Source organism: Gekko japonicus, unplaced genomic scaffold, assembly GCF_001447785.1.
Source record: "Gekko japonicus isolate JY-2015 unplaced genomic scaffold, Gekko_japonicus_V1.1 scaffold742, whole genome shotgun sequence".
Classification (NCBI taxonomy): Eukaryota; Metazoa; Chordata; class Lepidosauria; order Squamata; family Gekkonidae; genus Gekko; species Gekko japonicus.
In genome coordinates this window covers 538,354-550,132 of record NW_015175992.1, presented here as the reverse complement: position 1 = coordinate 550,132, position 11,779 = coordinate 538,354, and the positions used below count along the sequence as shown (strand labels likewise).

The 11,779-nt window shown below is 42.6% G+C and overlaps 1 protein-coding gene across 2 annotated transcripts in view; it reads left to right on the top strand.

The window, feature by feature from the left end:
- The first annotated feature begins 897 nt into the window (after positions 1-897).
- SLC17A5 (solute carrier family 17 (acidic sugar transporter), member 5) overlaps positions 898-11,779 on the top strand; it is a 53,060-nt gene continuing 42,178 nt past the window's right edge. Inside the window, exons 1-2 of one of the 2 annotated variants that reach the window (XM_015426379.1) lie at positions 1,014-1,081; positions 4,185-4,323. In XM_015426379.1, the coding sequence (XP_015281865.1) occupies positions 4,269-4,323 (55 nt within the window). In that variant the 5' untranslated portion in view covers positions 1,014-1,081; positions 4,185-4,268. Of the gene's footprint in view, positions 1,082-4,184; positions 4,324-11,779 lie in introns of both variants that reach the window. The other variant, XM_015426377.1, reaches the window with a different exon arrangement.

Below are 11,779 nucleotides of genomic sequence, written 5' to 3'. Positions count from 1 at the left end.
TTGGCTTGGCAACTCTTCCCCCCTAAAAAACCCCCCTTATCAGAGCCTGAATTTTATCCCTAGGGGTCCTGTAACTCTGCAGCGTCGTGGGGGGGGGGGGGGGGGACCCTTTAAGTGCTCTTTTGTCCTTTATCTGTCCCGGTGTGAATCTGGTCCCACTAGCGAATCGGGCGTTGGCGTATGGGTCGGGGTTGCGTTATGGTGATTTCAGTTCGACTTCAGTCTGTTTAGGGGCTGCCGTCTTTTAAAAGCCCATGATACACCCACCGATTCTATGTGGGCTAAACTACACTGACCGGGAGCATTGTATCCTTCTTTTATATTACTAGGATATTCATGATTTATGGAACTTACAATTTTTTTTTTAATTTACCAGACTATTTCGAAATTTTTAGTTCCCTATTTGGAACATTATAGTTGATCTAGACTACAAAGATCGGTTCCCCTGAAGAAAATGGCTTCCTTGGAGGGTGAACTGTATGGCTGGCATTATAACTTGCTGAGGTCCCTCCCTCCCTCTGCTCCCCAATTTCCATTCTGTTCAGGCTCTGCTCCCAAATATCCAGAAGGAAACACCGCCATGGTAGTATACTTTGTAATATTCAGTTTTAAGCCGTATTTTGCCAGGCAGATAGTGAAATCAAATTCGTAAAGTAAGAGATTCAGCTCTTTGTGCGCTCTATTGGGGGGGGGAGCCTTTTGGACTCTCGAGAAATTCAAAGCGATTATACCCGTGACGTGACCCTCACGTCCACCCTGTTCCTCCAACAACCAATCGGCCGGAAGGAACGCGCCAGTATCAAAGATGGCGGAGAGAGTAACATAAACTAGGCTGGATCCGGATGGTGGCTCATTTCCGCCCGTCTAGTGGTCACGTTCCCCTTGCCAGCTGACTTTGGTGATAAGCCAAGGAGAGACCGGTGTGATCCTGGCTGAGGTGGGCGCTCGATTCTGGCCCCTGTAATTCTGAAGGGTGATATGTGGGCATCGGAACCTGAAGAAGAGGAAGACGAGGAGGGTGAGAAGGAGAAAGCGGACTGCACATCGCTCCTACTAGGAGAATCTCAACCCAGCAAAGCAAGTAAGAGAGCGACTTGTGAATTGTTTCCTCATCCTGATCCAAGCGCACCCTTTCCCTTTTGACCTGCGGCCTGCCTCCCTTACGCTAAGGAATTGTTTGAGGAAGGCAAAAAGAGGCTACTCTCCCTCACACGAGGGTTTCACCATTTCCAGTCTCTTAGGGATCATGCGGTACGATCAGAGTTTTAAAACGGAACTCTCTTGTAGGGTAAGGGTAAGGTCCTGGTGTCTAACCGCCTGGTCCTGAACATGTTTATTTCTGGCTCCCGCACGGAATTCAGTGGGTCGTTTCCAAGCAAATGCAACCTGGCAGTCTGGCTCAGAAGCAAGTCCCACTGAATTCAGTAGGAGTTATTTTCAAACAGATGTATGTAGGATTGCTACGTTAAGCATGCTCCCAAAGTGTGTTTATTAGGGAGTGAGTCACACTAAATTCAAAAAGGTTGGAAAAAACCCATATGAGAGTGGCATCTCTGATTATTCCATTTCCACACCACATGTACATTTACAGCATGTCGAGGCACTGAGAAGCTGTGATTAGTTGTTTCCTTACGTGTCCGTATGCAGCAAAAGTGACATGTAACAATTGCATGTGATTTATTTGTGTGTGATCTGCATGCTGTCTGTGTAAGAATTTCATTTGAATCATTTCATTACCTCCGAATAAGAAGACCAGACCAAATTTTATGGGACTGCTTGCTTCCTTGGAGTGTTGTGTAAAGCTAAATACAATAGCTCTTTTAAAAGCTAAGCAATGTTGAAAATAGTTTTGAAATGATCTAGGAAGGAAAAGAGTCAAAGAAAACAGAGGGAGGGAGGGGGGGGATAATTCCAGTGGGCTAACTCCAGCAGCATTTTGGATCCCAGGCCAGATGTTTATACCAAGATGTGACCAGCTGTATCATTTCAAGGTCCATTCCTCATCAGTAAACAATAGTGAAAGATTTTAATATTTGCAGAGAGCTTAATTTATTACAAATTTGAAAGCTAAAGTTCTGCAGTCCCCAAATGCCATACTGTGCAATTCATTGCCTGTAGAGGGGAAAACATTGTAAACTACAGTAATTATGCAAATACTTATTAGGTCTAATGTACTAAATGGGATTTAATAGATGCAAGTGACTCAGTGTCAGCAGAAATCTCTACCATGCTACCTGTAGTGGGAGAAAGTGCCAGCTTATGGTGAACCTGTATGTTTTGCAAGGTAAGAGACAAACAGTGAAGGTCTGCCATTGCCTGCCTCTGCATAGCAAACTTCAACTTCCTTGGTGGTCTCCCATCCAAGTACTAGCTGGGACCGACCCTACTTAGCTTCTGAGATCTGATGAAATTAGGCTAGTCTGGGTGTCCAGGTCAGGGCTAAGTACTGTGTCCCGATTGCAAAATAGTGCAATAATGGAGGGTTTTTTAAAGTTTCCATGAGATATTAGCAGGTAACAGATAAGAACAGAGGCAAAGAACTACAATCTTTTAAAAGATCTTTCACCTGGGCATTAGAATTCCTTACCAAATTCCATGAATACTATTGTAAAGTAAGGTAGGGATTGTTTCGGACCCAAGAAGAGGGTAATTAATTTTCGATTTAATTAAACAGTGGTAAAAAAAACCAGTTGAACAGACATCTCCTTCCTCGGATTTCATACCCTGAGGCTGCTTTGACAGCTGCTGCAAAGCATAGTAGCCAGTTCTGCCTGTAGAACAGCCCAGAAAACATTAGTTGAACAATGGCATGACTGACCATTTTGCTCAGCATGCAAGGCTGCTTCTCCAACCAAGGGAAACACTAAAGCTTTCCACTGTGTCTGGCTGAGCACCTCTCTCTCCCCCCGCCCCCCCCTCTCGTTTGCTAGCACACTAATTTCTACCTAGGTGGACATTGCATTTGTTGTCCACATCAGAGCCAAAAAAGTTTGCCTCCGCCTGACCTAGGGCCTGTTTGGTGTAGGGGTTAGGAGTGTGGACTCTAATCTGGGAGAACCGGGTTTGATTCCCCACTCCTCCGCATACAAAGTCTAAAGTTAAATAAATAAATACAACTGCTGGTATGACCTTGGGTCAGTCATAAATTCTTTCAGAGCTGTTCTCTCAAGGGCAGTTCTCGAGAGAGCTCTCTCAGCCCCACCTACCTCACAGGGTGACTGTTGTGGGGAGGGGAAGGGAAAGGGACTGTAAGCCTCTCTGAGACTCCTTCAGGTAGTGAAGGGCGGGGTATAAATCCAATCTTTTCCTCCTCCGCCTTCTGTTTGGTCATTAATAAAATGCTGGATTTGGGTTGAAATTTTTGCTCAACCAAGATGTTCACTGGGTGATGTTGGGCCAGTTGTTATCTTTCAGCTAATCTGTCTCAAAAGGCTGGGGTTGGAGTTTGCTTGAAAAGGATGTACAGCTGAGTGAACTCCCTTTCCAAGAGTATTTTCATGAGAAAAAATAGTTTGTGAGCAAAGGATTCAGCAAACTGCTTCTCCCCTGCTGGCTCAAGACTGCTCAGATAAGCAAACATTTGATCAACTGCCTAGCAGAAAAGGGAAAAAAGTAATGCAGTGAGGCTAAGTCTGTACTGTAATTTTTTAAAAAAACTTCTTATCTGTGCTGCCTGTTCACTTTATTTCTTCAGTACAGTGGCGTCATCTAGCCTAATTTACATCATAAAAATAACTGGCAGCCTGCAGCAAGGTTTCTTCCGCTTCCTGCATTAAAGTGGCTGCCCATATATGGGAGATAATCAGAGCATGGTCTGAATTAGGGTTGCCAGGTGTGGATTGGAAAATACCTGGAGACTTTGGGGGTGGATCCAGGAGAGGGATGGGTTTGGGGAGGGGCCTCAGCATGGTACAATGCCATAGAGTCCACCTTTCAAAGCAGCCCTTTTCTCCAGGGGAGCTGGTCTCTGTCAGCTGGAGATCAATTGTAAAAGTGGGAGATCTCCAGGCCCCACCTGGAGGCTGGCAAGGTGAATACAGGTGACTTCAGGGAAACTAAGCAGGTTTGTGTCTGGTTAGTGCTTGATGAGAGACTAGATACTAGAACAACAGACTCCTGTAGTTGCACAGTGTGCCACCTTACTTCATTTGCAAGACTAAATATCCTTAAACCAAATGTTGCAGGATCCTTGTGTTCCTGCATTTTACGTTCAGTTTCTAGGCATTTATTGTTGGGCCAGCAGAAGTGTAACTAAGAGATTATAAAACATGTCTTCAGAAAAACAGTGGAATTTAAAAGCAGAAGGTCTTGGAGCTCCTGAAGGTAAGGAATTAATTATTGTGTTTGATCTTGAAGCCCTGAACGTGAATGAGCTAGCGAGAGAGAATTATGCCTCTTGAAAAAAAGTAATACATTGTAAAAATGAAGTATGAACATTTTGTTCAGTTTTGTAAGGTATTGGTAAACATGTTAATGTTTATTCGTATATCAAGTAAAATATGTTACGATTTTTTACATTCTCAATGGTAAAGGAAAATTAATTTTTATGTTTTTATAGTAGGGTTGCCAAGTCGATCGGACTCACCGGTGGGGGAGCGTTGCCAGGGTCCGAGAGCTGCTTCCGGATGCGCTTGCGCGCCGCCAGAACATCACAGGAAGTGACGCACGACATGGAGCATGTTGGGGGCGTGGCCCCAATAGTTGGGGCCATGCCCCCAACATGATCTACTTCCTGTGATGCAGCCACGCTGCGCTTCGGGGGGCGGGGTTCCCCCGGGGCCCAATTCCGCGGCGGCGGAAATCAGGCCTCCAAAGCGGGGGTTTACCCGCCACCTGCCACCACTTGGCAGCCCTATTTTAAAGATCCTGCATTGTGATAGTCAAATTTAGTCAATTTTAATAGTCAAACTTAAAAGATGTTTATTGAGCAGTAAATTTTGCTCATTTAAATGGGACTTCCTCTTGAATAAATATGGTGAGAATTGCAGCCTCCAACTTTGCATACATACTGGGAGTAAGTACCATTAAGATAATTTCCTCTGAGATGAAAGTCTAAACCTCTTCCAGTAGGCTATAGCTTTGCATTTGAAGTACACATTACAATGGGGGGGGGGGTTGTAGAGTCTAAAATTATCCAACTGCATTACGGCATGTTTATCTTGACTTTGTCAGCCTGAAAGCCTTGGGGAAATTGTGATTAATGCAATTTAACCAATGTTTTAAAATTCAGGTTTAAATTTATATCTTTTTCATTTAAGCACTAGAGTGCCAAGCAGATTGTTTAATTTTGTTAATTAGGATTTCTTAAATAATATGGCTAAAAGTATTTAAAGTTTTCTTATAAGAATCAAAATCCATTCATTCTTTAAGTGAAAGCAAGATATATTTTGAAAGTTTAAATATCCTTTAAGACAGGGGTGTCGAACTCATTTGTTATGCGGGCCGGACCTGACATAAATGAGACATTGTTGGTCCGGGCCATGTGTGTCATAAAATGTAATGCCAGGTAGTGGAGATATAAACTTTATAAAGGACACAAAGACAAAGATTTTTTTTTAATTAAAATAAAAACATGCTTAAAACATTAGCACTCTTGCAATATTTTGTTTATTTAACAGTGTCTGATAACTGACACCTTTTGCTCTGAATTATTGCATCAAAATGTCTGTGCTGTTGCAATTTTGAGTATGCTGTTCAAGCGTATATCTGTAAGCTGCAAACCTACTTTTGATGTATTGACATTCACCACAGAAATCTCATGCTTAGAGGTCTGAGTCTAGGACCCAGGTTAAAACATGAAATGGCTGAGCGAGTGAGAGGGTCTGGCGAAGCAAGCTATGATGCAGCAGCAGCAGAACTGGATGCAGGAGATGGCCAGTTCCACTGCAAGCCTGATAGAAGCCCTCTGAGGGCCTCATCCAGCCCCCGGGCCGCATGTTTGATACCCCTACTTTAAGAATAGGATGCCAAATTAAAATGGATCATGTCTTTTGTATGGAGCTGTGTTGGTTTTATAGAATTCACTTGGGTTTCACTGACAGATAGCTAGGGTATTTCCCCATGAGCCTTGGCTCCACAGCGTTGGTACAGGTGTAATCCACAATGCCCCACTTGCTAGAAATATCTGAAAAAGGGACTTATGTCCATCTGTTTGTCACATTGACTTCAGCCAAATTAGAAGCAATACCTTTTTGAGTATTGCGCTCTAAGGTACCCAGAAACTATGGTTGCCAGCCTCCAGGTGGGGCCTGGGGATCTCCCGCTTTTACCACTGATCCCCAGTTGACAGAGATCAGCTCCCCTGGAGAAAATGGCTGCTTTGAAGGGTGGACCCTATAGCATTGTACTATCCTGAGGCCCCTCCCCTCCCCAAACCACGCCCTCTCCTGACTCCACCCCCAAAGGCTCCAGGTATTTTCCAACTCAAACTTGGCAACCCTACCAGAAACTAGAATTTGATGTACACATAGCCCAAGACTTTAATTACTAGAAACATTGAAAATAGGGCATTTTACATAAAAGTCAACATTTACAGCATGAAGATTATCTAGTGCAAAGCAAACAAATCTTTACCTGTGGGATAATGTAGAGTTCCATGAGTTCCATTGTCTACTAAAGTTTGGATTTGTGGGAACAATATCTTCTAGCACAGATCAGTGCTTAATCTGTGTGTGTGTGTGTCTTAGTTGCCAGGGTGGATTGATTTTAAAGCGGGGTTTTAAATCATGCTGGGTGAATTACCAAGGAAAAGACCAATTTAAATAATAATGGATTTATCTTCGCTTTTCCATTGATATTTAATTGCTAAATCCTATTGATTTATATCTAAAATAATAATTAATTTCTGTGTAAATAAACACCATCTACAAGACTTTTTTATATTTCATAATTGTAGTTTATTTTTTATAAACAAGGAAATGTTTATGGAGCATAAATATGCAGAATTTGAGAACTGAGTGAGTTACAGAGCTCAGGTAGTTCTGGAACACAGAAGTAATATAAATGTGGATGATCTCCTTGTGATGTACAAAATGGTATCTCTTGAAAATAGATCTCTTTTGTCTGTGACAATTAGCCAGTCCCCGGGCCCCAAATAACAATACAGTATATGACCTATTTTGTCATAGCTATAACGCTTGACAGTGGGGCACTAGTCCAGTTTTAAGAGATTATGTGTCAATTTAATTTATTCATATTCATATTTAACTTTAACACGGCCACTCTAAAAAGAAATATCAAAAATATAAATATTTTGTTTAAAAGTAAGCAGAATTGAAATATCTATTTGTAATTTTAAAAATTATCTGCCCTGTATAGCACATGCATGTGTGCGCACACCCACACTTCTTTTGTTGTTTTAGTTGGCAATCTTTTCCGTCATTCTTACTTCCTTATAAAGTACATTCAAACCAGTTTATCAACAAATACAACAAAATTTCCTCTGTAACATTTTCCAGCACTTTGCTCTAAGCTTCACGGATCAGTTGCAATTTTCGTAGCTGAGCTGATGGATAGTAACATTTGTCATACCAAATTTGGATGCCAGCTTTATTGTTGAAGGGTGGGAGATCATTGTGTTCTTATGAGCAATATGTACTCTTAACAAAGAGTTGATACCTTTAGAACTTCTATTCTAATTGAATTGAGTTGAAAGTAAGGGGGTAAAAAGAAATTTTAAAAACTCTTCTCCTTGATGATTTGATAAATATGAGAAGAATACCAGAGTTAAGCCTTACCAATTTCTGTTAGGGTTTTTTACGATATTTTGTCTGCAAAAGTTGGACAGTGACTGCTTCCACTGTATAGCAGTTGTTTTCCAAATGCAAAGTATAATTGGTAATGGCTTGTTGGAAAGCAGAAAACTCTTATATGATATTAACTTTATCCTTCTTTTTGCAGGAAATAGCTAAACATTACAGCCATGTTGATCTCTGGGGAAAAAATCTGAAAACTGTAATGTAATGATACCTTTTATTAGGACCACAACAAAATATCATAAAATAGCACAAGCGTTTTTGTTTTCAGAACTCTTTACTCAGGAGGGTACTTTTCTGGGCATATTGGAAGAGCTCCCAAAGCCTGCTGTTCATAATGTTCTCAAAATGAAAATTAGGACCTGTTACAGATTTAATTAGATTTCATGTCGGTGGGTGCAAATTAAATCTCTGGATGCTGTAGAGGATCCTGGCAGGAAGAAACAGAAATTGAGTCTCTAATGCATAGTAAAGGTAAAAGGTTCCCTTGCTCGAAAGCCAGTCGAATCTGACTCTAGGGATGCGGTGCTCATCTCCGTTTCCAAGCCGAAGAGCCAGTGCTGTACAAAGACGTTTCTGTGGTTATGTGGTCATGTGGCCGGCATGACTAGACGCTGAGGCGCACGGAACGCTGTTACCTTCCCACCAAAGTGGTACCTATTTATCTACTTGCAATTTCTTGCTTTCAAACTGCTAGGTTGGCAGGAGCTGGGACCAGAGATGGGAGCTCACTCTGTCTTGTGGCACTCAGGTCTGTAATGTATGCATACTTGCACGTAAAGAACACAGAAATAGTAAGAGTGCAATCCTGTGCAGACTTAACTCCATGAAATCAGTGAGCTTAGACTGGCCTTGCTCTACATAGTATTGCATTGTAAGTTCTGAACAGCTTCTGCAAAAGGACTTAATGACTGTTTAACTTTAGTTAATGACTGTTTAACTTTAGTTATGTAAGTGCACCTAATTTTTATGTTTTGTTTTTATTTTATATTGTTTGTTGTGACATTATCTGCCTGTGCTTATATATGCTTTCTTTTCAAGTCACTGAATTGGATCCAGTGATCCTTCAGCAAAAGGCACTGACAGCTGCAGATCTTTCCGGAATCTTCGCCCTTGTAGCACTCCTTTCCAGCCATAAAATCATTTATTCCCAGTGTCACATGGGTTGGGAATCTGAAGTGGGAAGGGGAAAAGGGATGAATTCAGCTTTTCTGCATCTTTTAACCAGTGCAGCTCCACTGAGAGAAGAGGGAGAAAGCTCAGATGGCTATTTCTCTACACGTGTCCTGCAATTCCAAGAATAAACTTGCCTTGGGGCAGAAAAGGCTGCTGTGCAGAGAGGAATGCAGGGGAGATCCACAGTCCTCGCATTCGTGGATCACTGGATCCAGCCCCCTTTGCCCCAAACCAGTGTCTTGTGGCACCTTAAAGACTAAATTTTATTTCAGGATAAGTTTTCTTGAATGTGGGAGCTGATGATGAGCAAACAGATACGGGATCTGTTTTCTCATTTTCTTCCATGTGTTCTTGTGTTATTTAGAGGTACTGCCTGTGTATCTTCTATTCTTTGCTCTGGCAGCTGTGGAAATTGATTGTCTGATCTAAGGTTCATTTATACATAAGTGATTTTAGCAGGAGATGCATGTTCATTTAATTTCTATAGATTCCTTAATTTAAGTCCTTCATAATGTTAGACACAACCTGTGTCCCTAGCTGTGTTTTTCCCAACCCGATTTGAGAAAAACACACGCAGCAGTTCTGTAGAGAGGAAAACACTAACATATTTATTAATTAATAAAGGAAGAGTACAGATATCAAGGTCTGGAACCCCTGAATACCCAACAGACTCTTCAAGTGATACAAAGTGTGACATGGAATTTTATACTCAGTGTGTCATAAGCAAGCAAAAAATTGTTCTTGGTTCCATCAAACATCAGGTCTCTGATTGGCGGAAAGTCTTTTGGGCTGGTCTTTCCCAAGTACAGTTCATTCTACCTTTTACCCTTTATCTAAACAATAGACACTTTTTCTTAGGCCATGACGCTCTAAAAGTATCAATATTAGCTGATATAGTTATAGGGTGTTATTGTTCTCCATTTAGCTAGACTAACCGACACATGCGCAGTTGCAGCTGGCTGGCCACAAGCCTTAGCAGAATAGCAAGTTAGCATTTTATTCAATTCTCCCAGCATGCTTTTAAGCAATAGCCATAACTGAACCAAAGTTAATATCTGAATACATGTTCATGTTGATTTCTGTTTGTATGATTAGAATAATAAATGGCACTCAGCGTATCATGGAAATGCTAGGTGTAGCTACTAAGTTAACCTGTAGTCAGTGGCAGAGTACAAAAGTGTTTCGTAAACTGTGCATACAACAATAACAGCAACCACATCAAGTTAGAGTTATACATTTAGATAAATCAGGTTTGTTTAGATATAGTTTATCAGCAAGAACCAGCATGGTATAGAGGTTAGACAGTTGGACTAGGATCTGCAGGACTCAAGTTCAGCTGCCTGCTCTGCCATGGAAACGTGCTGGGTGACCTTGGGCCAGTCACACTCAGCTTACCTCATAGGGTTGTTGTGAGGATAAAATGAAGAAGGAAAGAATGTTGTAAATCACATTGGATCACTATTGGGAAGAAAAGTGAGATATAAATCCAGTAAATAAATAAATTGTGCATAACCTTATGCATATTTAGGAGTGAGTTGCAAACTCAGTTGGGTTTTTGCGTAAACAAGCTTCCGACAGGCTGATAGTGGGGCCTTAACTCGGTGGTACAACTAATGCTTAGCATATATATGTTCCAAGGTTCATTCCCTGGCAACTCCACAAAGAATTTCAGGTAGCATGGTTAGGAAAGACCCTTGCTTGGAAAATTTTAGCCTGTCAATAAATAGTGGATCCAGAGTATTACATATATTCATGTGTACAATAGATTATTAGGGTGGGAATTCTGCCAATTGTATTAATTCCTGTCTCCCAAAGCTTGGAGTTTTATTTTTCTGTATAGCTTTAACCTGGTTATCTCTGTTATGATGCAAGAATATATCATGCTATTTTTTGTCAGCATTAGGAAAGTGAGTTTGAATTGCTGTCTGCAGAATTTCTTTTTAAAAGAAATTCTAATCTTCCAAATCTTCCAAATACCGGGCCCAAAATGCTTTGAAAGTGAGGGGCTTTGGAACACAGGTTGAAGAGGGAAATACTAATTATTTCCTGCAATATATGTTGCTAGCAGGGTTATTTTTGGGCCAGAATGCACAGGAATGGTGTTCTGGCTGGCTTCTGGAGCCCAGGAGGTGGGCACATGCAGCGAGCCCTGCCCCCTGCTTCCCCTGCTATGTATAGCCACAGAGTTGGAGAGTCTCAGTTTCTTCTTGAGAAATTCTCCACAAAACTCTTTACGTATCAATAGAAACCTGTCGGCCAGCTCCAGGACCTTGTGGATGTTGCCAGGGTTGATGTGGATGTGGCCTGAGTACGTGAAGCTGATGTCATCCTCCACCATCTCCCGGTTGGGCCCAGCCTTGGCGCTCCTCTTGCGCAGCACCAGGCAGCCGAGCAGGACTTGGCGAACTTGCTTAAGAGGAGCGGCGCAAAGTACTTGGTGGCTGCCAGGACCAAGTGGTGGGCGTGGAACTCTCGGGGTGGCTCGTGGCGAGGGGAGGAGGAGGCCCCACCCACGTCCCTGCTGCCGCTGTTGCTCGTTGTGCTGCCAGGCCAGCTCCAAGCAGAACGTCCCGCACAAGAGCATTGCCGAGTCCGGCTCCGCATCCGCCCCAGCGTCGCCTTCCAGTCCTGGGGGGGACCTTCTGGGCTGCCGCTGGAGTCCGAGTCGCCTCCTCTCGCTGTCACTGCCACCATTTCGGCCTTCCTGCAGCCTCCTCAGAAACTTCTCATAAGTTCCACACTTAGCAGGGGCTTGATCAGGAGGGGCTGTGCGGGGTGGTGGTGGGGTGTTGATCGGGGGGTGGGAGAGCCTTCCTCCATCCCCATCTCTTTGCCCTCTTTCTTTCCCT